The 24,965-nt window shown below is 43.6% G+C and overlaps 1 protein-coding gene across 1 annotated transcript in view; it reads left to right on the top strand.

Moving 5' to 3' along the window:
- COG4 (component of oligomeric golgi complex 4) overlaps positions 1-24,965 on the top strand; it is a 158,006-nt gene that overhangs the window by 31,545 nt on the left and 101,496 nt on the right. Inside the window, exon 4 of the mRNA XM_033940444.1 lies at positions 3,144-3,318. Within this exon, the coding sequence (XP_033796335.1) occupies positions 3,144-3,318 (175 nt within the window). The remainder of the gene's footprint in view (positions 1-3,143; positions 3,319-24,965) is intronic.

Below are 24,965 nucleotides of genomic sequence, written 5' to 3'. Positions count from 1 at the left end.
AACTTGAAGCTTAACAAATCACCTTGGTCATTCCTGGATACCTATGTACGTTCTGTTCCGTAGACACTCCTGTCTTCCTTTTCTTTCCTTTTCCTTTCTTCTTTTTCTTCCTATTCCTCTTTTTTTTTTTCCTTTTTTGTTGTTTTCCCTCACTTTTTTCTTATATATTCTTCACATGCAGTTCTAATAATAAGAACCTTTCTTACTGTTATGTTCCTCTATAGTTGAATATAGATTTGTAGGTTCTTTATACAGAAAGCTTTATTTTGATCTTATGTATTTGTACTGCTTCCTGTATTCTCTAAAATACTCAATAAAAAATTATTGAACTAAAAAAAAACAAAAAAACCCATAAAGTTCTATGACATCACAAAAAAAAAAAAAAGATAAGCAGGATGCCAGGGTAGGGGTTACAGTTAGAGGGGATGGTTAAACTACTTGCTAAGGTGGTAAATAGAGGGCAGAGGGAGTAGGGTTATGAGTTGAAGGCTGTCTCGAAAAGGTGGGTTTTTAGCCTACTTTTGAACAAGGGAAGGGGCATGATAAACGGGCTCGGGTAGTTTATTCCAGGTAGGGTTACCATAATTTTCTCCGAGAAACCCCAGACACATGACCCCACCCTGTTCTGTCTCCAGCCCCCACCCCCACAAAGCCTCTTCTCTTCTTCTGGAATGCTCCAGCCTTGTCTGGAGGGCCTGGAGCATGCGTGGATGTTGCGACATTATCCGTGCATGCTCAGAGGCCTTCCAGATGTGGTTGGAGCTCTTCGAGGTTTTCCAAAACTTGGACAAATGTCGGGTTTTGGAAAGTTCGTCCGAGAGCCCAGACAATTCTCTAAAATGAGGACTGTCAGTTTCGTTTAAAGAATATATTATATAAATAGGGGAAAAGAAAAGCAATCAGTTTCAGTTAGTGACCCCCCCAATGTATGGTGGTAGGGGTTAAGTGAAATGCGCACTGACCAACGCCAGGTCCCAGATTCAGTTCCCTCACAGATGACTCACCAGAAAGTAGAATAAAGAAGGCATAGCCAGAGGTGTTTGCATAAAGAATATATTATAGAACTAGTCTTACAGAAAAGCAATATTTATAATCATTACAATTAAGCATTACAATTAAATAGAGAGTATAGCAGTTTCCCTGCCTTACAGAGTTCAGAGGCAAAGAGGGACATAGAAGCTTGCAGTTCTAGGAAGAGTCAGAGAGAGAGAAACGGGGGATGGTCTAAGCTTCGTGTTCCATAGATAAAGGGAAGGATAGACAGAGAGAGGGAGAGCCAAGACAGAACCAGAGTGCCAAGCAAAGAGCCAAGAGATAGCTAGATAGAAAGAGAGAGAGAGGGCCAAGACCCCTCTCCTGATAGCTTGATAGAAAAAGAGAGATTGATAGCTCCATAGAAAAAGAGAGATCCATGTGTGTTGCAGAGAGCAGGCTTTTATACCTTGGCTCAATATAGAAACCTGTATGCCCCAGTATCTTTCTGTTTAGAATTTGTAAACTGTTTGAAACAATGGTTAATTTAATTGCTAAGGAGGGTGAGATACCTGCAAGCATGATGATGGGATTAGCCTCTGGCTTCTTTGTCCCATTCAAGCAGGCCATTGTCCTAAGCACCCTCTTAATCAGACTTAACACCTTTTAGCTAGTCATGATTCAATCAGGGAAACTTAAAACATATCAGGGATACTTGAAACAGTTTCCCTGCACTAAGGGTCTATCTGCCTTCCCATGCCAGAGTCAGATTGATATAATTTCCCATAGGCCTCTAGGCTGACAAGGACATGTCTGGGTTTTCCCGGACATCTGGTAGCATGATGGCAAGATGAAAGGAATGAAGTCTGAAATTGGAAGTGGAGGAGAATAGTACAGATAAATCAATTTGTCTGAGGAACAGAATTCATAGGGAGCTGTATAAGGGGAGACAGCAAGATTTCAGCTCTGTTTGGGCATGCTGAAAAGAATATTGGAGGTACTCTGGCAACCACAGAAGTAGTGCCAGATACCTGTATATTATTCTGCTTCACATTTCTCCCCACATTTAAATATTCAGTTCTCACAGTCAGGAGGAGAGATTCTGTTGGCATTTTCAAGACATCTATAAAACATTTTTGAGCTATATCCTTAGGAGATATTAGAGGAGATTTGGGAAAATTCATCTCAAAAGTATTCCTTCTGGATTGGTTCTCCAGGTATTCCAGTCTCCTGTGTATAATGGATCTATCATTAACCATTGCTCCCTTAAGGGTTTGAACTCCTTCAAGTTCCATTTCCAAAGAAGCTAGTTTAGCTGTATGCTGATTAAGCACCTGAGACTATGCCTGAACAGTATGGGAAATTAAAGTAATTTTTTCCAAAAAACTTAGATAATAGTTTTAGTAAAGAGTTATTGAATATATTGATGGTGTCCCAGAGTTCCTTAATTGTATCACTATCAGTTTCTGCAGTTTTTCAGCATTTACACCTCTACTTTGGTCAGAGGGAATCTTAATTTGTTGCAGAGCTCCATCTGACCCATGCAGAGCTCTCAGCTGACCCATGGGAGAAGAAGTCACCACTGGCATTCCCTCAATCAGGGAACATAACATGCTTTTCCTGTATGTTTACCCATTCTGGGGAAAGGCTAGGTCAAAAAAACACCAGCGAGGTAAGGAGCTACCAACAGTGCATCCTCGCACAATGCCATATTGGATCCTCTGTTGCACAGGATTCTAAAGGGATGAATTTGTTCATTCTCAGTCCCCATCTGCTGATAGAATGACACAGCCTAAGCTTCCAAACTGGTCTGGGAGGGGCTCAAGAAATGAAATTAGCAGGTAAGAACTAATTTAACCTTACTATCATTGTTTGCACAAAACTAACCTAAATGGAGACATTGCCCCTAAATGTAACATGATACGGAAAGTTTTGATATTGAACGAGATTCTGTGAATTTATGGTGATAGTCACCATTTTATAATATAGTAATGCTTCATTTTTGTAACATTTTGCTTTTTAATTTCACACTTGGAAAATTAACCTTAGTAGGTCCAAACTATTGCATCTTTAAACATTTTTAGTCATGTAAAGGTATTATCTCTGCTGAGCTTCACACTTAGTTTTAACTAATTTATCAAGTCAATGAACTTATCTGATCTTTTGGACAGAACCGTCTGTATCAGGCCATACAGAGAGCTGATGACATCTTGGACCTGAAATTTTGCATGGATGGAGTTCAGACTGCCTTGAAAAATGAGGACTATGAGCAGGCTGCAGCTCATATTCATCGCTACCTGTCCTTGGATAAATCTGTCATTGAACTGAGCCGGCAGGGCAAAGAAGGTATGGAGCATGTTTAAGAGCACAAGATCAGGCATCAGGCAATAGGGAAAGAAAGGAACAAAAGAGAAAAGGAATTGGGAAAGCAAGCGAAAATACCTCTCCTAGATGCCCTTCTAAGAGAGGTGATAAGAGTCAAAAATGGTGAACGAATTAAAAAATGTGTAGGATAGAAATGGGATGCTTAAATAGAAAAAGGATGGAAACAACATGGCTGAAATTAGGTCAGTGCCAAATAGATAGACTTCTACAGTCTGTGTCCTGCAAAAGACTGAAAGAAGATTTGTCAACTCCAGCACTGGGGGAACTGAGGCCGATGCCAGACAGACTTCTGTGGTCTGTGACCCGCAAGTGACATAAAGACAGATAAAGCAACTCCAGTGTTGTAGATCATTTTATTGTAACGTGTGAGTGAGGTGCTATACAGCTCAGGGAGGAGGGGAAGACACCTTGACTGGTAAGTTGAATACAGTCAGCAATTTTGGGAATGATATTTGGTTATAACCAAGCTTCCATCATGTTTGGCTGTCTGTATGGTTAGCATGGTAGAGACTAGACAGCTAGTGTTTAAGCATAAGTGACTGGGGCCCACACAGAGTGATGGGCATCGCTCTCGTCACCTTGTTGGACAGATTGGATGGACCATGGAGGTCTTTATCTGCAGTAATTTACTGGATTACTGGGTCTTGCTGTGAAATGTAGAATATGATAACAAATAAACTTATATAGTCTGACCAACTAGAATTGATGTCAATTTCTAGCAAAAACAAAGAAAGTTGAAGAATTTGTGATAGAGCCTGTGAGAGAGAAAAAGGCATAGAGGAAGCAAACCAGAAAAGTAATAAAATGAATGACAACTAAAATCCTTATTATTTTTACCATATTTACAGTATATTCCTCTTTAACCAAAATAGGTTACAAAGAAAACATGCAATACTATATCAAACTTTATGCATCATCTATTATCCCAGGACAAGCAGGCAGGTATTCTCACTAATGGGTGACGTGATCCAGCGGAGCCCCGATACGGACGCTTCTTTGAAGAAAACTCGAAGTTTCGAGTCGCCGGCACCGCGCATGCGCGAGTGCCTTTCCGCCCGATGTACCGGGCGTGTCTCCTCAGTTCTTACTTTTCCGTGGAGCTGAGAAGTCCGTCTTCGACTCTCTGCGCAAAGTTCCTTCGCTTGTGCCTTCTAAGTCTGCGGTTTTGATTTTAATTGATCATAATCGCTGATTTTCATCGTGTTTTATTGTTTTTAAAAAAAAAAAAAATTTCTTCGTACCGTTCGAACGGGCAGGCCACGTGGCCACAGCCCCGCGGCTTCGATCTTGCGGCGGAGCTTTTTTGGCCTATGTCCCGGCCTATCACTGGTTTTAAAAAGTGTGACAAGTGCCAGCGTGCGATTTCGTTAATGGACCCTCATCGACGCTGTGTTCGGTGTCTCGGGCCTTAACACATCCCGAAATCGTGCTGGCCTTGCTCCACACTCACCGCACGTGCTTTCAAGCGCTGTTGCGTCCTGTGGGAATCGCTCTTCATGGAGTCCTCGACGGATCCGTCGACTTCAAAGGGACCCGCACCTTCGACATCATCCGCAACTCCACAACCTTCCACCTCTGCGGCGCCGAGTCTCATTAAGCCCGCCTCGTTTGTTCCGGCTCAGACTCCAGCGTCTGCTGCGATGCCTTTCTCAACCTCCTCAGGTCAGGTAGCTCAGCAGCCCATTCCCCCAGTAGTGTTGAAAGTGCCCAAGGCCTCAAAGTCCAAGCACTCACATACTGCTCCGAGGGAACGCGAGGCCCGCGCAGGTGGTCCCATTTCAGATGCGGATCCATCCTTGCCGGCCTCGTTCCAGACCATGTTACAGAAGCATTTTATCGAGCTCTTTACCACGATGGGGCCTTAGCTTCTCTCCCAAATCCAGCCTGGGCACGCGGAGGCCTCCCGTGAGGTCGAGCCACCTCCAGTGCTTCAGTGGGAAACACACTCTCAACAGGGAGCAGAGTCTCTGCGAGTGTCCAGTCTGGCAACAATGCATGTTCGCAAGGAGCAGAGTCTTTGCCCATGCCACCTTTGGAACCAATGCACTCGATGCAAGGAGCAGAGTCTTTGCGAGTGCCTCCATTGGAGCCGAATCACTCGATGCAAGGAGCAGAGTCTTTGCGAGTGCCTCCGTTGGAGCCGATTCATTCAATACAAGGAGCAGAGTCTTTGCGAATGCCTCCATTGGAACCGATCACCCTGACGGGGTTCGAACCTCTACGGCAGCAACCCCTGCTTCGATCGACCGCTTCCAGCCCCATCCACTATCTGGGGTCCTCAACGAAGCCTGCCTTGCTCTGTCCATCGAGGCCAACCTCTCGACACCGATCGAGGCATTCCTCGAGACACTCATCCAGGCATGCCTCGCCTCGGCGGAAGCAAGCAAACCTGGAGTATTCACCTCCACCGATGCCAGAACTCGAGGACACAATGGGATCTATCTCATCATCTCGATCCCTGTCCCCAGCGGATCCAGAAGCCTCGACCTCATCGAGCCCATCACGAAGCCAGGCAACGGCAGACCAACTATCCTTCTCCTCGTTCCTTCGGCAGATGGCTGAGGACATGGACATCCCACTGGATACGGGTTCCAAATTCTCAAAGGAATACCTGGAGACTATGCGCCTTCCTCAACTACCCGCTGAGTCCCTTAAGCTTCTGTTGCACAAGCTTCTGGACCAGACCTTCGCTCGATGCCTCGAGACACCTTACTCCATCCCTGCTGTCCCGAGTAAACTGGACACCAGGTACCGCACAGTCCATCGTAAAGGGTTCGACAGCTCTCAACTCTCCCACCAGTCCCTGTTGGTGGAGTCATCATTGAAGCAATCCCATCCCACCCAGATCTACGCCGCCATCCTGCCTGGCAGAGAAGGGAAAACCATGGACCGATTCGGCAGGAGAGTTTACCAGAACTCCATGATGGCCTCGAGAGTTCTGAACTACAACTTCCACTTTACAACATACTTGGAGTTCCTTCTATCGGTATTCCAGAAGTTTATGCCCTACGTGGACACGAGGGCACATTTTGAGTACCCAGAAGTGCTGGCCTTGCTGTCCCAGCTCCGGGTACAGTTGATGCAGTCCTTGTACGATGCCTTTGAGCTCGCGGCTCGGGCAACAGCATGTTCAGTGGCCATGCGCCGGCTGACATGGCTGAGGACCATCGACATGGACCCCAACCTCCAGGACAGGCTCGCAAATGTGCCCTGTGTTGGCACCAACCTCTTCGATGAGTCCATCGAGGCGGTGACCAAGAAGCTATCAGACCATGAGCAATCCTTCCAGTCCATCTTATGTCCGAAGCCCAGGCCTGCTCCTCCTCGCCAGCCACGCCCACCGTTGGTATACCAGCGGCGTTATCCTCCAAAACAGGCTCCCCCCAGCAGACAGCCTGTGAAGAGGCAGCACCCGCAGAAACACCAGCATAAGCCTCAGCCACCGGCTGCGCCTAAGGCTCCCCAGTCCTTTTGACTGTCTCAAAGAGGACATATCCTCCATCGTCCTCCCTTTCTCAGTAAATCCACCCATCGGAGGTCGCCTCCATCATTTCTACCACCGATGGACGACCATTACCACAGACCTCTGGGTTCTCTCCATCATAAAAGAAGGATACTCCCTTCAGTTCCACCAAGCTCCTCCAGAGCACCCTCCAAGAGAGTATCTTTCCAACTTGACCCAGACCGCCCTTCTTCTTCAAGAAGCTCAGGCCTTGTTACAGCTGGGGGCTGTCGAACTGGTCCCCCCAGGACCAACAGAACAAGGGGTTTTACTCCCGATACTTCCTTGTTCCGAAGAAGACGGGTGACCTGCGACCCATTTTGGACCTTAGGGTACTCAACAAATATCTGGTCAAAGAAAAGTTTTGCATGCTGACCCTGGAATCAGTGTACCCCCTTTTCGAGCAGAACGACTGGTTATGCTCACTGGATCTCAAGGAGGCCTACACTCACATTCCAATTCATCCAGCCTCCCGTCAATATCTCAGATTCAGGGTGGGAAACCTTCATCTCCAATACCGAGTGCTCCCCTTCGGCCTAACCTCATCACCCAGAGTCTTCACCAAATGCCTGGTTGTGGTGGCTGCAGCACTCAGGAACCATGGCCTCCAGGTGTTTCCTTACCTGGACGACTGGCTCATCAAGGATTCCACATCTCAGGGAGCCGCTCTCGCGATCCAGAAGACAATTTGGTTACTGCAACATCTGTGGTTCGAGATCAGCTTCCCCAAATCCTATCTGCAACCTTCCCAGACTCTTCCCTTCATTGGAACGATTCTGGATACTACCCAACTCAGAGTGTTCCTCCCTCCCCCACCCAGGGATGCTCTTCTTCACCTTTGCCACTCAGTGTCCTCTCGCCCGTCCATCTCAGCAAGACAAATGATGGTCCTCCTAGGCCACATGGCCTCTACAGTTCACGTGATTCCGCTTGCCAGACTTCACCTCAGGATTCCCCAATGGACCCTGGCATCCCAGTGGTTCCAGACGTCCGACCCTCTGACTCGCCTCATCAGGATCACTCCTGCTCTACAACAGTCTCTTCGCTGGTGGATGTTCTCCTCCAATCTATCCAGAGACTTGTTATTCCACACACCCCGGCATCAGAAAGTCCTCATGACCGACTCGTCGACTTATGCTTGGGGGGCTCACCTAGATGACCTCCGTACCCAGGGCCACTGGACCAGCACGGACCCCCAGTGCCACATCAATCTCCTGGAGCTCAGGGAGATCTTCAACGCCCTCCAGACCTTTCAACATCTCCTTCACGACCAGGTTGTCATCATCCGCACAGACAACCAGGTCGCCCATGTACTACGTGAACAAGCAGGGAGGCATGGGATCGGCCTCCCTCTGCCAGGAAGCTCTGAAGGTGTGGGATTGGGCGACTCGCAACAACATCTTCCTCAGAGTGGTCTACATTCAGGGGGCAGACATTGCCTTAGCAGACAGCTTGAGCCGTCTTCTGCAACCTCAAGAGTGGACTCTCAACTCCACGCCCCTTCTTCACATCTTCTCTCTGTGGGGCACGCCTCAGATAGACCTCTTTGCAGCCCCCCACAACTTCAAACTGCCTCACTTCTGCTCCAGGATCTACACCCCTCAGCGCCTCGAGGCAGATGCATTCCTCCTGGACTGGACAAATCGCTTTCTTTATGCGTTTCCTCCATTTCCTCTCATTCAAAAGACTCTGGTCAAGCTGAAGTCAGACCATGCCACCATGATCCTGATTGCTCCACGGTGGCCCAGACAACCTTGGCACTCCCTTCTACTTCAACTCAGCAGGAGTGAGCCATACCTTCTACCAGTTTTTCCATCTCTGCTTACACAGCATCAGGGATCTCTGCTTCACCCCAACCTACAGTCTCTACACCTGACAGCTTGGTTCCTCTCAGCGTAACCCCCCTACAGTTTTCCCAACCTGTGAGGGACATCCTGGAAGCTTCACGGAAACCAGCTACTAGGCAATGCTACCACCAAAAATGGGCTAGATTCTCTGTTTGGTGTGTTTCCCAACGCCAGGAGCCTCAACACTCCTCCTTATCTTCGGTTTTGGACTATCTTTTGTACCTGTCTCATTCTGGCCTCAAGTCTTCCTCGATACGAGTCCATCTCAGTGCAATTGCTGCTTTCCATCAGCCTCTTCAAGGGAAACCTCTATCTGCTCATCCTGTGGTTTCCAGATTCATGAAAGGACTGTTCCATGTCAACCCTCCCCTCAAACCGCCTCCAGTGGTTTGGGACCTCAATGTTGTTCTTTCACAACTTATGAAGCCTCCATTCGAACCTCTTCACAAGGCTCACCTGAAGTATCTCACTTGGAAAGTGGTGTTTCTCATTGGCCTCACCTCTGCCCGAAGAGTCAGTGAGCTACAAGCCTTGGTTGCTGTCCCACCTTTTACAGTATTCCATGTTTGTTGGTTCGGAAAATAAAGTATTCCTCTGTGTAGATATATACAGATCAATTCAGTAATGGTGGTGGATTTATTTAAATGCCAACAGTGGTTGTCTCTCTGCCAGCTGTTTATAGCAGTGATATTCAGCCAGTATAGTAATGGAGTTTTGTTATGGGCATTATTTTGTTCTGTGCTATATTAAACTAAATATGTACTCAAACCAACCCGAATATAAACTGAGGTAACCTTTTTACCCCAAAAAAGAAAGAAAAAAGATTGACTCGGATATAAACCGGGGGCGGGGGGGGGGTTTAAGAGCCCTGCCCAGTTCTGTCCTGTCCACTCTCTCTCTCTCTCGATGCCTTGCAGGCCTCCACTGAGCCTGCCATAAGCCCTGGTGGTACAGCAGTGGACCGGAACAGGAGGGATCCCTCCCACCTCCTGTACCGGTCTATTCTAACAACTCTCACCTCCCTCCTGCCTCCCTGAGTAGTAAAAAGCGTTCTTTTAAAATCCCTGGTGATCCAGCGGTGAACCCGAAATTCCTTCCTAAAGTTGTCTCAGAATTTCATCTCAACCAATCCATTCTGCTTCCAGTGTTCTTTCCAAAGCCACATTCTCACCCTGGCGAATCTGCCCTGCACACCCGAAATTCCTTCCTAAAGTTGTCTCAGAATTTCATCTCAACCAATCCATTCTGCTTCCAGTGTTCTTTCCAAAGCCACATTCTCACCCTGGCGAATCTGCCCTGCACACTCTGGACTGCAAGCGTGCTTTAGCCTTCTACCTAGAACGCACCAATCCTCACAGAACTGCTCCTCAACTTTTTATCTCCTTTGATCCGAACAAGTTGGGACGTCCTATTTCTAAGCACACCATCTCCAACTGGATGGCGGCTTGCATCTCATTCTGCTATGCCCAGGCTGGATTGCCCCTTGACAGAAAAATCACAGCCCATATGGTCAGAGCGATGGCACCTTCTGAAGCTTTCCTGAGATCAATACCGATTGAGGAGATTTGTAAAGCTGCCACTTGGTCCTCTGTTCATACCTTCACCTCACACTATTGTCTGGATACCTTCTCCAGATGGGATGGACAGTTTGGCCAAACAGTGTTACAAAATTTGTTCTCCTAAGTTGCCAACTCTCCCACCATCCCATTGTGGTAAGCTTAGAGGTTACCCACTAGTGAGAATACCTGCCTGCTTGTCCTGGGATAAAGCAATGTTACTTACCGTAACAGTTGTTATCCAGGGATAGCAGGCAGCTATTCTCATGTCCCACCCACCTCCCCTGGGTTGGCTTCTCTGCTAGCTAGCTGAACCGAGGAGACACGCCCGGTACATCGGGCAGGAAGGCACTCACTCATGCGCGGTGCGGGAGACTCGAAACTTCGAGTTTTCTTCAAAGAAGTGTCCGCATCGGGGCTCCGTTGGATCACGTCACCCATTAGTGAGAATAGCTGCCTGCTGTCCCTGGATAACAACTGTTACGGTAAGTAACATTGCTTTCTCTATATACATGTATATGTTCCTATGTATATACCTATATCTATGTATAAATAGGTCCAGACACTGTAAACATTTAATCTCTCCAAAAAGGCTTTCATAAAGCAGTGAGCTTTTAAAAATCTTTTAAATTGCTGAACATTTGCATGAAGTTTTAAGTGTCCTGGGGGCTCATTCTACATTTTAGACCAGGGGTGTCAAAGTCCCTCCTCGATGGCCGCAATCCATTCGGGTTTTCAGGATTTCCCCAATGAATATGCTTGAGATCTATTTGTATGTACTGCTTTCATTCTGTGCAAATAGATCTCATGCATATTCATTGGGGAAATCCTGAAAACCTGACTGGATTGCAGCCCTCAAGGAGGCCTTTGACACCCCCTGTTTTAGACCCTTCAATGGAAAACATTTGTGAACAAGTCTCAGCATAATGATACATTGATACTGGTAGCTGATATAGTTGTTTTGTAGACTCTGATTGCAGCGATCTTTTTGAAAAATGTAAATTTAAAATGTTAACAAAATAAACTGGTAAATTGCATAAACCCACTGATAATCAATATCAGAATTTTATAGGTCACCATATACACTATTGGCAACCAATGAAGCTCTAGTCCTGAAGAGATACTGAGTGAGGCCCTGCTAAGGGGAAGAAAAACTTATTTGGAGTATTTACATGCTGTCATTCAGACTAAGGCTGTCTTTTACTAAGGTGCCCTAACCGATTAGCGCGCACTAAACGCTAACATGTGCATGTTAGTCTATGGACGTGATAGTGTTTAGTTCGGTCTAATCGGTTAACGCACCTTAGTAAAAGAGAGGGTAAGTTACATTTTCTAAAATGCATATAAGTCTTAGTTATTCTAACCAATGGTCCAAATTCAGAATCCCAATATGCAGCTTGATAAGATAATTGGCAATTTATAAATCTTGTTTGAGTACATCCTTTACCTGCAGAGAACTTAAAAAAGGATAAATTATGCAAAGAATGTCCCCAAGAAGCAAATAAAAATTGATTCATCAAATATTTTGGTATTAAACCATACATCACTTTATATCAGTGGTCTCAAACGCAAACCCTTTGCAGGGCCACATTTTGGACTTGTAGGTACTTGGAGGGCCTTAGGAAAAAATAGTTAATGTCTTATTAAAGAAATGACAATTTTGCATGATGTAAAACTCTATAGTTTATAAATCTTTCCTTTTGGCTAAGTCTTAATAATAATATTGTAATTTATAGCTAAAGAGACATATGATCAAGAAACTGTTTTATTTTACTTTTGTGATTATGATAAACATATCGAGGACCTCATAATAGTACATGGTAGGCCGCATGTGGCCCCCGGGCCCTGAGTTTTAGACCACTGCTTTATATACAGTATAAAGCATCCAAGGTTGAACAAAACTCTACCCTCTATATGGAGCCAATGCAGATTTTGATAAAATGGGGATGCATGTTCAAATTTCTTCAACTTAAAAATCAATTTAACTGCCATATTAAATTACATTAGTGATTTCTATTCCGCCATTACCTTGCGATTCAAGGCGGATTACATCCAAACTAAAACAAGAATTACATTCAAAATTTGAAGGAATAGAATAAGCGATGACATAAAATTTTTTCTGAACAATACGCAATTTTCTAAAAAGAGACTTCTGCCCTTCCAAATAAACAATGTTACAATAATCTAGGAAACTCAATAGTAACAATTGAACAAGTAACTAAAAACGAATTCTATCAAAATAAGATCCAATAGATCTTAATTTCCACAACATTAAAAATCCTTTCCGCACAACATAATCATCTTGCAACAACATAGATAAATTTTTATCATCATGTGCCCCAAGAATTCTGAAAGAAGAGACCAAAGAATAAATAATCCCCCCTCCCTAATGTTATACTGTCTACATCACACTTGGTCAAAGTGGCTAGAAAAAATTTTGGTTTTTCTCTATTCAACTTTAACTTAAAATCAGACATCCATGCTTCTAAGGTAGATAAAACTAATTATGAATAGCTTTGAAATATGGATAGCTTTTAAAAGAGAAAATGGAACTTCTATCTACATGGGTATTATCTACCAACCTCCAACTCAAGTGCAGCAAATTGATAAAGATCTTGTTGTAGATATCCAAAAGCTAGGGAAGAAAGGAGAGGTACTGTTGCTGGTTGATTTCAGCCTGTCGGATTTGGATTAGAAAGTTCCATCTGTGGGATCAGAAAGAAGAAGAGAGATAGTAGATGCCCTTCATGGGTTTCTGCTCAGACAAATGGTGAAGGAACCAATGAAGGAAAAAGTGATACTGGATCTGGTGCTCACAAATGGAGAGAGTGTCTCTAATGTCCGAGTGGGTGCCCACCTGGGTGGTAGTGATCATCAGATAGTTTGGTTTCATATAACAACTAAAGCAGAGGGCAGCCACACAAAACTCAAAAGTTCTGGATTTCAAACATGTAGACTTCAGTAAAATGGAGTATCTGAAAAAAGAGCTAATAGGATGGAAGGACATAAAGAAAGTGGAACAACAATGGTCCAAGCTGAAAGGAGCAATAAAAATGGCTACCAACCTTTATGTGATGAAAATAAATAAAAACAATAGAAAAGGAAACCGGTATGGTTCTCCAAACTAGTGGTGGAGAAAATAAAGGCAAAAGAGTTGACGTTCGTGAAATATAAAAATACTTAAGAAGAGGAGGACAGAACAGAATACCAAATGAAAAAGAAAGAAGCCAAGAGTGCAGGCCAAAGAGCAAATGGCTAGAAATATAAAAAAGGGAGACAAAAATTTTTTTTCAGATATATCAGTGAAAAAAGGAAGATAAAAAATGGAATTGTGAGATTGAAGGAAGCTATGAAACACTATGTGAAGAGTGATGAGGAAAAAGCAAACATGCTAAATAAATACCTCTGTTCTGTGTTTACGGAAGAGAATCCTGGAGAAGGATCATGATTGGCTGGCAAAATCACATGTGAGAATAGCGTGGATACTGCACTGTTCACAGAAGAAAGCATTTGTGAACAACTTGAAAAATTGAAGGTGAACAAAGCCATAGGATCAGACGGGATCTATCCCAGGATATTGAGGGAGCTCAGAGAGATTCTGGTGGCTCCACTTAAAGATTTGTTCAATAAATCCCTGGTGACGGGAGTAGTTCCATGGGATTGGAGAAGAGCAGATGTGGTTCCTCTTCACAAAAGTGGTCACAGAGTTTAAAATAGGAAACTATAGGCTGGTAAGCCTCACTTCGGTTACTGGAAAAATAATGGAAGCGTTGCTGAAGGAATGGATAGTAAAATTTCTAGAATCTAATGGGTTACAAGATCCAAGACAACAAGGCTTTATTAAAGGTAAATTGTTCCAAATGGATCTGATTGAATTTATCCCCAACAGGTCCTGTTGGACATTACCTACTAAAATGTACATATTACATTTTCGCTCAGCAAATTGTATTTCTAAACTATTGCCTCCTGAGGTCTCTGATCTCTGTATTTCCTCTAAATATCTACTTATTGTATTTCGCTGAATGTCCAGCACTCTTGATTGTAAACCGCCTAGAAGTCGCAAGATTGTGGCGGTATAGAAGAATAAAGTTATTATTATTATTATTTTTTGACTGGGTGATCAAAGAATTAGATCAAGGAAATATTCCAAACTTGACTGACTGAAGTTAGGGCACAAAGTGGTGAATTGGATTAGAAATTGGTTGACAGTCAGATGTCGAGTAATGGAGTTCCTCAAGAATCAGTTCTGGGGCTGATTCTGTTTGATATGTTTGGGAGTAATATTATTGAAGGGTTCAAAGGAAAGGTTTGCCTTTTTGTGGATGATATCAAGATTGGTAACAGAGTGGACACCCCAGAGAGAGTAGAATACATGAAAAAGGATCAGCAAAGTTGGAAGAATGGTCCGAAGTCTGGTAACTAAAATTCAATGCAAAGAAGTGCAGAGAGATGCATTTGGGGGAGTAGAAATCCAAGGGAGATGTATGTGCTGGGAGGTGAGAGGCTGATATGCCCAGATGGGGAGGTTGAAGACTGTAAAAAAACAAACGCTAATAGAAATGGAGGTATGGTTTATCCTGAATGATTTTCAGAGGACTATGTTTGTGAGGAGCTAGCTAAACTAAAGGTGGATAAATCAATGGGGTCAGATGGCATATATCTGAGGGTACTGAAGGAAAGTTCTGGCAGTTACTCCACCTGACCTTTTCAATGTTTCTCTAGAGTCGGGAATAGTATCGGAGGACTGGAGAAGGGTTGATGTGGTCCCTCTTCTCAGAAGTGGAAGTAAGGAAGAGATAGGGAACTACAGGCTGGTAAGACTGACTTCTGTGGTAAGTAAATTAATAGAAATGCTTTTGAAAAAACCTAAAATAATGAAGTTTCTGGAATCCAATGTTTGTCAGAAATCAGTGGATTCAATAGAAGCAGGTCTGATCAATTTCTTTGAGTTTGATAGAGGGAGAGTGCTAGATGTGCTATATTTAGATTTTAGCAAAGCTTTTGATACTGTTCCACACGGGCATCTAACAAATAAGCTAAGTGCCCTCAGTATGGGCTCCAAAGTGACAGACTGGGTCACAAACTAGTTATGTGGAGATCGCTCTGAGGACATGGATGTTACCAGTGGTATGCAACAAGGTTCAGTTCTTGGGCCTGTTTTGTTTTTAACATTTTTGTAAGCAATATTGCTGAAGGGCTGTCTGGTAAGATTTGTCTGTTTGGAGATGATACCAAAATCTGCAATAGAGTAGACAGCCCTGATTGTGTAGAGAACATTAGGAAGGACCTAGTGAAGCATGAAGAATGGTCTGGAATTTGGCAGCTAAAATTGAAACTGAAGAATAACCCCTGGTTCTAAAAACAATTTTTAGCCTTAAGAACAAAAATCTTGTCACCTTATCTGTTCAACTTGTACTGTGAAACCATCTTCAGAAAAGCAAATTTGGAAGAAGAGAGTATCGATTTCAAAGTTGGTGGCTGAAATATAAACAACTCGTGCTATGCAGATGATACAACACTCATCACTAGCAGCAAAGAAAATATGCTGCATCTATTGAGAAAAGTCAAAGCCAAAAGTCATAACATGGGATTAGAACTGAACATAAACAAGACAAAGATCATGAACACAGAAAATGAGGAAGATTTTGTGCTTGAAGGCAATAGAATAGAAGTTGTAAAAAATTTTAATCTCCTCGGCTATTTTGTAAACAAAGTTGCAATTAGCAGGGAGGAAATAGTCCACAGAATAGCACTTGGTTGCTCTTCAATGAAGACTCGCAACAAAGTATTCAAAGGCAAGAAGATATCACTCCAAATGAAGATCAGACTTGTCCACGCACTCATTACGTTACGTTACATTACATTACATTAGAGATTTCTATTCCGCCATTACCTTGCAGTTCAAGGCGGATTACAAAAGATTTAAGGTTGGTCTGTTACAAGAAGGGAACAGTGGTCTGTTACAAGAAGAGATCAGTGGTCATGACTAGTGAAGAGGGCGGGTATTCTCAGGGAGTTTAAGAAGAAGATAAGAGGAATGAGGTAATCGTGATGTTAAGACTTAATCAATGATTTCTCAGTGGTCAGTTGCGGATGTGAAACCTGGACACTACAGAAACAAGACAGAAAGAAGATTTGACTCATTTGAGCTTTGGTGCTGGAGAAGGATTTTAGGCGTGCCTTGAAGTGCCAGAAGAACTAACAAATCGATTCTGGAAGAGATCAAACTGGCTATGATGAAGTTACGACTGTCTTATTTTGGTCACACCATCAGAAGAGAGAGATCACTGGAGAAGGACATCATGTTTGGGACGATCAAAGGAACCAGGCAAAGAGGGCAACTTGCAATTGGATGGCTGGACATGTTGAAAACAACCATGGGGATTATGCTGGAGGACCTTTCTGGACTAGCACAAAACCAATTTCTTTTTAGATCCGCAATTCATCAAGTCACTAAGCAAGAGTCGATGGCACCTAACAACAAGAAGAACAAAAATAAGAAGGCTGGAAAGAATTTGGAGAAAACATCAGAAACAGGAGCTATATTAGTTGGAGAAGAAAAATAAAACAATATAAGTTGGCAGTACCAGAAGCTAAGAAACTATGCCCACATTTTATCAAGCTGTGCTAGAGGTTTTTAGCATGGGCTGATGAAATAAGTGCTCAGACACTCATTAATTCTATGAGCATCAGTGCATTTACTGCGCCAGCCCACACTAAAAACCTCTAGCACAGCCTGATAAAAGTGGCTATATAGTATGATAACCTAATCTAATCTAATCAGTAGGCTTATATTCCACTATTTTTCAGATTCAGAGTGGATTACAACAAGAACCCTACATTAAGGGGAGCACACATTATAAAAAAAAACCTTTGCACAAAGGAATAAAATATCAAGGATAACATTTATCAAACAGTAGGTCTTTAAAACTTTATGAAAGATAATACACAAATTCAGGCTTCTTATTTCTAAAGGAAGACTGCCTGACAGGAAAACTATCGTACCAATTGACTCTTTCTAATTACTCTAAAAACAGTTGAAAATTTAAGTTTACAGTTACTCCATGTAGTAATAAAATTAGCTGGAATACATAAGATATGTTAATTGTTTTGGAGCATTATAAAGCCTTATGTCCTAGACATGATACCTTAAACTTAATCCTGTATCTAGTTGGAAACCAGTTCAATTTGCGCAAAAGAGGTGAAGCCCTTTCAAATTTTTTAACCAAAAATATTAGTCTATCAGCTGTATTTTGAAATAATTGTAATCTAGTAAGAACCTTTTCAGATGCTCCACAGTAAATAGAATCGCAGTAATCCAAATATGGCAATAATATTAATTGACAAAGTACTCGAAAACTGGATTGTGACAAGATAGATCTTTATAACTTGCAATTGTCAAAGATGGAAAAATAATTTTTTGAGAGCATTCTCATATGATGATTTAATTCTAATCAGTCAAGAAACTCATCAAAGAGTCTATGATTTTTAATTCACTAATATCGACCAAAGATATAACTGCCAATTCTGCTTTACAATAACCTGATGAAAATAGCCTGGCAAGTCACTTTCAGGGAAAGATTAGGATAGTAAGGGAGTCATTTGCGCATACTTTGGAAGATTGTATGCACATTCCCACGATCTGGGGAAAACGACCTCCACCAAAACAAAAGACCACCACGCAAAAACAACAAGCACCAGCAAATAACATCCTCTACCTCAATCGCAACCTTAACTCCAACACAAAATACACCTCGCTAAACTGTGCCTACATGAACATAAGATCAATAAACCCAAAAGCAAATCTAATCAAAGACTGGATAATCAAAGAACAACTAAACTGTCTCTTCCTAGCCGAAACCTGGCTAACATCCAACACGGACCCATGCATAACCGAATTCTGCCCCATAGGTTACAAAGTAGAAATGGTATGTCGAGATAACAAACGAGGGGGTGGCCTAGCGATTCTAGTAAAAAACAATCTCAACATAAAAGTGCTACACAAACAATCGACCCCTCACTTGGACCTCCTTGCATGCCAACTATCCGACAACACACTCACAGGCACCTTGAACTGTCTACTATGCTACATCACTCCAGGAAAATGGAACACCTCAAAACATGATCTTGAAGAATTCATATTCCAGAACTCTCTATCCTCCTCATACAACTTGCTCCTAGGAGACATTAATCTCCACCTCGAAGACCACACATCCAAACAAGCAAACGAAATACTCTCTTACCTCGACGCCCTATCCTTCCAGGTCCTCAATCAGGAACCCACGCACAATAAAGGCCACCAACTTGACATTGCAGCATTCACACCTCATAACCTACACTCCCCAAATATTCACATCACCAATGGTACATGGCATCCCTCTCTTTGGTCAGACCACCACAAATACACCTTCACTATCAACTGGCTTCAAAATAACATAAAATCTATGCCCCAAAAAACAACCTTCAAATCTAGACAGAAAATTGAACCAGCCACATTCTGGAACAAAGTGGACCCTGCACTTGACCCCATAGACCCTTCAGACTTCACAAAACACTGGTGCACCCTAAGTGAAACAACCTTGAATGAGCTAGCTCCAGAAAAAACCAAACACAGAACCTGCAGACCATCAGACAAGTGGTTCGACTCAGAACTCCACCTACTAAAAAGGCATTGCAGACAACTTGAAAGATCTTGGAGAAAAAAGAGAAACGACCAAACCAAATCCGCTTGGAGAACCCAAATCAAACTATACAACAACAAACTTAAGGAAAAGCGCAAAACATACTACACTAAACTAATTGGCACAAACAACCCCGATACAAAAACACTCTTCAACTTAGTAAAAAAACTTACAGACACAAACCCATACCTTGCCACTCAAGGCAACAAAACTCCAACAGCTTCCCAACTTGCTGACCATTTCAAACTCAAGATCATCAAAATCAGAACTACCTTCAACAACTCAACTACCATACTCAACGAGTTAATAACTACCCCCACAACAGAAGAAGCCATAACAGCAGACAGAACATGGGCCACCTTCCCAACTCTACAATGGCCTGAACTGAACCGACTATATAAAAAATACAGCCACACCTCATGCGACTTGAACTACTGCCCATCGTATCTACTCACAAATGCCTCCCCTAAATTCAAAACCAGCCTCATGCAGTGGATACAAAGCACTCTCATAGAAGGCCAATTCCCACAAGATCTAGGAGAGATCATAATCACACCCATACTGAAAGACCAAAAAGGTCCTGTAGACACACCTACCAACTATAGACCGATCGCTTCGATCCCACTCTATGTCAAGCTAATTGAAGGACTTGTGGCTCAATACCTCTCTAACTACTTAGCTGACCACAATATACTTCACTCATCCCAATCAGGATTTAGATCTTACCACAGCACGGAAACATTACTAGCAACACTACTGGACATAGCCAGACAACACCTCAGTAAAGGTCACAGGATCCTAATTATCCAACTAGATCTCTCCGCAGCCTTTGATCTAGTTGATCATACCATACTACTCCAGATACTTGATGCAATAGGGATCTCAGGGGTGGTGTACAACTGGTTCCAAGGATACCTTAAAACAAGAACTTACAGAGTTAAGAAAAACGATTCGAAATCCAACACATGGTCTAATCCATGTGGAGTCCCTCAGGGATCTCCACTTTCACCCATTCTATTCAACCTCTACATCTCTTCCCTTGGTACCACTCTAGACAACCTAAATGTAACATCCTTCAGTTATGCAGACGACATAACTATCCTCCTCCCCTTCGAAACCCAAGACAACTCCGCAACTGGACACTTGGAAACAATACTGGACGAAGTAGAAAAATGGATGACAAACCACAAATTAAAACTAAACTCGGACAAAACCAAATTCTTAATGCTTGAAACGGACAAAATCCCATCCATAACAGACCTGGAAATTAAAACTATCAAATACCCAATCCAGACCTCCCTCAAAATCCTGGGAGTGCTGATAGATAGATGCTGCACTATGCAGACTCAAATCAACAAAACTACCCAGAAAGCATTCTTCACAATGCGCAACTTAAGAAAAATAAGAAAATTCTTCGACAAAGAACACTACAGGATCATTGTTCAATCCCTGGTACTAGGACTTGTGGACTACTGCAATATCCTATATCTACCATGTCCTACAAAAATGATCAAAAAACTACAGACCATCCAGAACACAGCTCTCAGACTAATCTATTCCCTCGGAAAATATGACCACATAACTAACGCCTACCTAGATTCACATTGGCTACCGATTAGAGCCAGAATCCAATTCAAACTATACTGTCTAATCTTCAAGGTACTCAACGGTACAGCACCTGCCTATCTAATCGATCGTCTAAACCGTAACCTTCCACCCAGAATAAGAAGATCACTGACACCATTCTCATACCCACCACTCAACGGCACTCATCGCAAAAAGCTTTATGATAACCTCATAGCAACACATGCAGCAAAACTCGAACCCTCCATAACCAGATTGTTAACCTCAACATCTGACTTCAAAGCATTCCGTAAAGAAATCAAAACGCTACTTTTCAAAAAGCATATTCAAAACACCTAAACTCACTCTCCTCTTCCACGTACACCGACCAGGTTTACCCACCCCCTGGCACCATACCCTCAACCGACAAAAAAAAAAAAAAAAAAAAAAAATTAAACCCAATTCATCATACCGATTCATATTACCTACCAACGCCTGGAAAAGATTTGATATGCAATGTAATATAACTGCTTTCATCCAATGTTACTAAGACTATACTCATTCTGTTACTATGTCTTACCCTAAATGTCATGTACCCTCCTGGAAATGTCCAGCTTCTTCTTATGTAATCCGCTTTGAACCGCAAGGTACAAGCGGAATAGAAATCACTAATGTAATGTAATGTAATGTAATATAATAAAACCCTAAGTGCGCATGCACACTTAGGGTTTTGTGATAGCTGCCGCCGTGCTTGTGTCCCTCCGTGCCAAATTCCATTTTGGAACACGGAGGCAGGGAACACGCCGGTGACTTTCCCCTCCTGCCCTCACTCACCAATCACTGCCGACGGTGGTGCTCCTCTTCAGAGCAGTCTGCTAAGGATCGCGGCCGACTGTAACGAACCTCACAGGCCACTCTGCACCTCGGTAGCACGTTTCCTCTAATGTACGCGATCGCGTCAGAGGGAACGTGCTACCGAGGTGCAGAGCGGCCTGCGAGGTACACTACAGCCGGCCGCGATCCTCAGCAGGGCTGCTTTGAAGAGGAGCATCAGTGGTTCAAAGACAACAGGAAGTCAGCTGCTTGGGGAGCAGGGAAGAGGGACAGGGGGAGTAGGTAAAGAGTGCTGCTGGACAGGGGGAGCAGGGAAGAGGTGCTGCTGGACAGCTGGGGAGGTAACAGGAAGGGAGAAGGCCTACAGGGTTGGACAGGGGAGCAGGGAAGAGGTGCTGCTGGACAGAGGGGAGGTAAAACGATAGGAAAAGGGCTACTGCTGGACAGGGGGAGCAGGCAAGGGGTGGTGGTGGACAGTCGAGGAAAGAGAGAGACAGAAAGAAAGAAAGAAAGAAAGAAAGCGGCCAAGGAGAGAGAGAGAGAGAGAGAGAAAGGAAGAAAGACACACACACACATCTATTCTAGCACCTGTTAATGTAATGCGGGCTTAAAGACTAGTTGAAATATATTCTATAAATGGCAGTATGAAAGGGAATACCTGCTGAGGAGCCTACCAAAAACATTTTGCTGCTTGGATACCTGTCTAGCTAATATACTAGAGTACACACCTCCTGGTTTCTGTTATGGTTGTATCTGTATAGTGGTATATTTTTGTGGATCCTATCCTTTTCTTGGTCGACGTTTCTGTTATGGCTTCAGAAGCTATAAACATGATGGAACAATGGATGACAAACTTTAGGCTCAAACTTAATTAAGATAAAACGACTTTTTTCATTGCTTCACCACATCCACTTGACATTAAATCACCCCTCTGTATCAATAACCTTAGTTACCCTATCCAGCCCTCCATAAAGATACTAGGTGTAACTCTGGATCAATGCCTAACCATGAAAGACCAAGTAGATTCCTTAATCAGAAAGGGATTTTTCACTCTCTGGAAACTCAGATCCCTTAAAGCTTATTTTGTTACATCGGTTTTTAGAATCCTAGTCCAATCCCTTGTACTAAGCCTGCTTGACTACTGTAACATCTCCTACTTCTGCTCAGTCTTCACCCGAGAGGCGCCGGGACTTGGTCCTCAGCTGCAGACAAGGGTTGACTCAGCTGATCCATTTAGTAATTTCGAGTTTACGCCCAGCAGTGTCTACTGCGAGCTGTCAAATCTCAAGGTTAACAAGGCAATGGGGCCTGACAACCTACACCCCAGGGTGCTCAGGGAGTTGTGTGATGTCTTGGCGGAACCGCTATCCGCACTCTTCAATCTCTCCCTTAGTACAGGTGACGTCCCGTTGGACTGGAAAATGGCTAACGTCATTCCACTTCATAAGAAAGGCTCCAAGATGGAAACAGCAAACTACAGACCGGTGAGTCTCACATCAATAGTGAGCAAACTAATGGAAACTCTAATCAAATGCCAATTGGATACGATCATGAACGAGGAGAATCTACGTGATCCCCGTCAACATGGATTTACTAAGGGGAGATCCTGCCAATCCAACCTGATCGGCTTCTTTGACTGGGTGACGAGAAAGCTGGATGTTGGGGAGTCCCTGGACATCGTATACCTGGACTTCAGCAAAGCATTCGATAGCGTACCACACCGCAGGTTGCTGAGCAAAATGAGTTCTATAGGATTGGGCGACACGCTGACGAAATGGATTGGGAACTGGCTTGAGGGTAGGCTTCAGAGGGTAATGGTGAATGGCACCCCCTCCAAAACGACGGAGGTGATCAGTGGAGTGCCACAGGGCTCCGTCCTGGGCCCGATCCTGTTCAACATCTACATAAGAGACTTGGCAGAAGGTCTCCGAGGTAAAATAACACTATTCGCTGATGACGCCAAACTAAGCAATGTAGTGGCCAAGAGTACAACAGACAAAAACTCAATGCCCGACAACATGATGCACGACCTACTACTACTGGAGCGCTGGTCTAGGTCCTGGCAACTCAGCTTCAATGCCAAAAAATGCAAAGTCATGCACCTGGGCAGCCATAATCCATGCAAGACTTACACCCTAAATGGCGAGATCCTAACAAGAACTGAAGCAGAGCGTGACCTAGGGGTGATCGTCAGTGAGGACATGAAGGCTGCCAATCAAGTGGAGCAAGCTTCCTCCAAAGCAAGGCAAATCATAGGTTGCATACGCAGGAGTTTCGTCAGCCGTAAGCCTGAAGTCATTATGCCATTGTATAGATCCATGGTGAGACCACACCTGGAGTACTGTGTGCAATTTTGGAGGCCGCATTACCGAAAAGATGTGCTGAGACTAGAGTCGGTGCAGAGAATGGCAACCCGGATGATCGCTGGTCTCAAGGATCTCCCTTACGAGGAAAGGCTGGATAAGTTACAGCTCTACTCACTCGAGGAACGCAGAGAGAGGGGAGACATGATCGAGACGTTCAAGTATCTCACGGGTCGCATCGAAGTGGAAGAAGATATCTTCCTTCTCATGGGTCCCACGGCAACCAGGGGGCACCCGTGGAAAATCAGGGGAGGGAAACTGCACAGTGACACCAGGAAATTCTTTTTCACTGAGAGAGTGGTTGACCGCTGGAATAATCTTCCACTTCAGGTCACTGAGGCCAGCAGCGTGCCTGATTTTAAGGCCAAATGGGATAGATACGTGGGATCTATTCACTGAGTTAGGTGGGGAAGGGTCATTGCGGTGGGCAGACTGGATGGGCCGTGGCCCTTATCTGCCGTCTATTTCTATTTGGCAATTTCCCAAAAAAATATGCGACCCCTACAACTGTTGCAAAATGCGGCAGTCAGACTAATCTTTGGACTAAAAAAATTTGACCACGTGACACCCTACTACCGGCAACTACATTGGCTGCCGATGAAGGCACGCGTAAAGTTCAAATTTGCCTGTTTCTGCTTTAAAGCATTACACGGACTTGCCCCCAAATACATTACTGACCTTTTCTCCTTCTCAACCAACAGACACAAGAGAAGTTCACATTCCAACTTCATTTCCCCCCCAGTGAGAGGTTGCAAACTGAAAAAACACCATGAATTCCTTCTCTCACACCAAGCAGCATCATGGGGTAAAGACCTAGAACAATTACTTTCGCCCTCTACTTATGAGGAATTTAGGAAACGTCTAAAAACACACCTGTTCCTAAAACATCTTGACAACTGATCCACTTATCTCTTTCCTCTCAATAGCGACCTACTGTCCTTTTGATCACTTTTCTCCTCAACAATGAATTTCCTGTCTAATTACTTCTCTTTCTTCTTCCCCTCTTGAAGTCAGTCAATTTGTACCTTTGCTTAATCTTTTGTAAACCGCATAGAACTTCACGGTATTGCGGTATATAAGCTGTTATTATTATTATTATTATTATGGCTGGCAACTTTGTTAATGTATGCCTAGACAAGGGTACATATTCAAAAACAATATCAGCCATTGCTTTGAACCCCTCTATACCTAAGGCAACGGGACCAGATTTATTTAAAGTTGAAAACTTTAGGCTGGTGGCTGGAATATCCTGGTTTTGCCAA

Source organism: Geotrypetes seraphini, chromosome 4 (assembly GCF_902459505.1).
Source record: "Geotrypetes seraphini chromosome 4, aGeoSer1.1, whole genome shotgun sequence".
Classification (NCBI taxonomy): Eukaryota; Metazoa; Chordata; class Amphibia; order Gymnophiona; family Dermophiidae; genus Geotrypetes; species Geotrypetes seraphini.
Note: the sequence above shows the minus strand (reverse complement) of the source record. Positions and strands in the feature narration are given on the sequence as shown.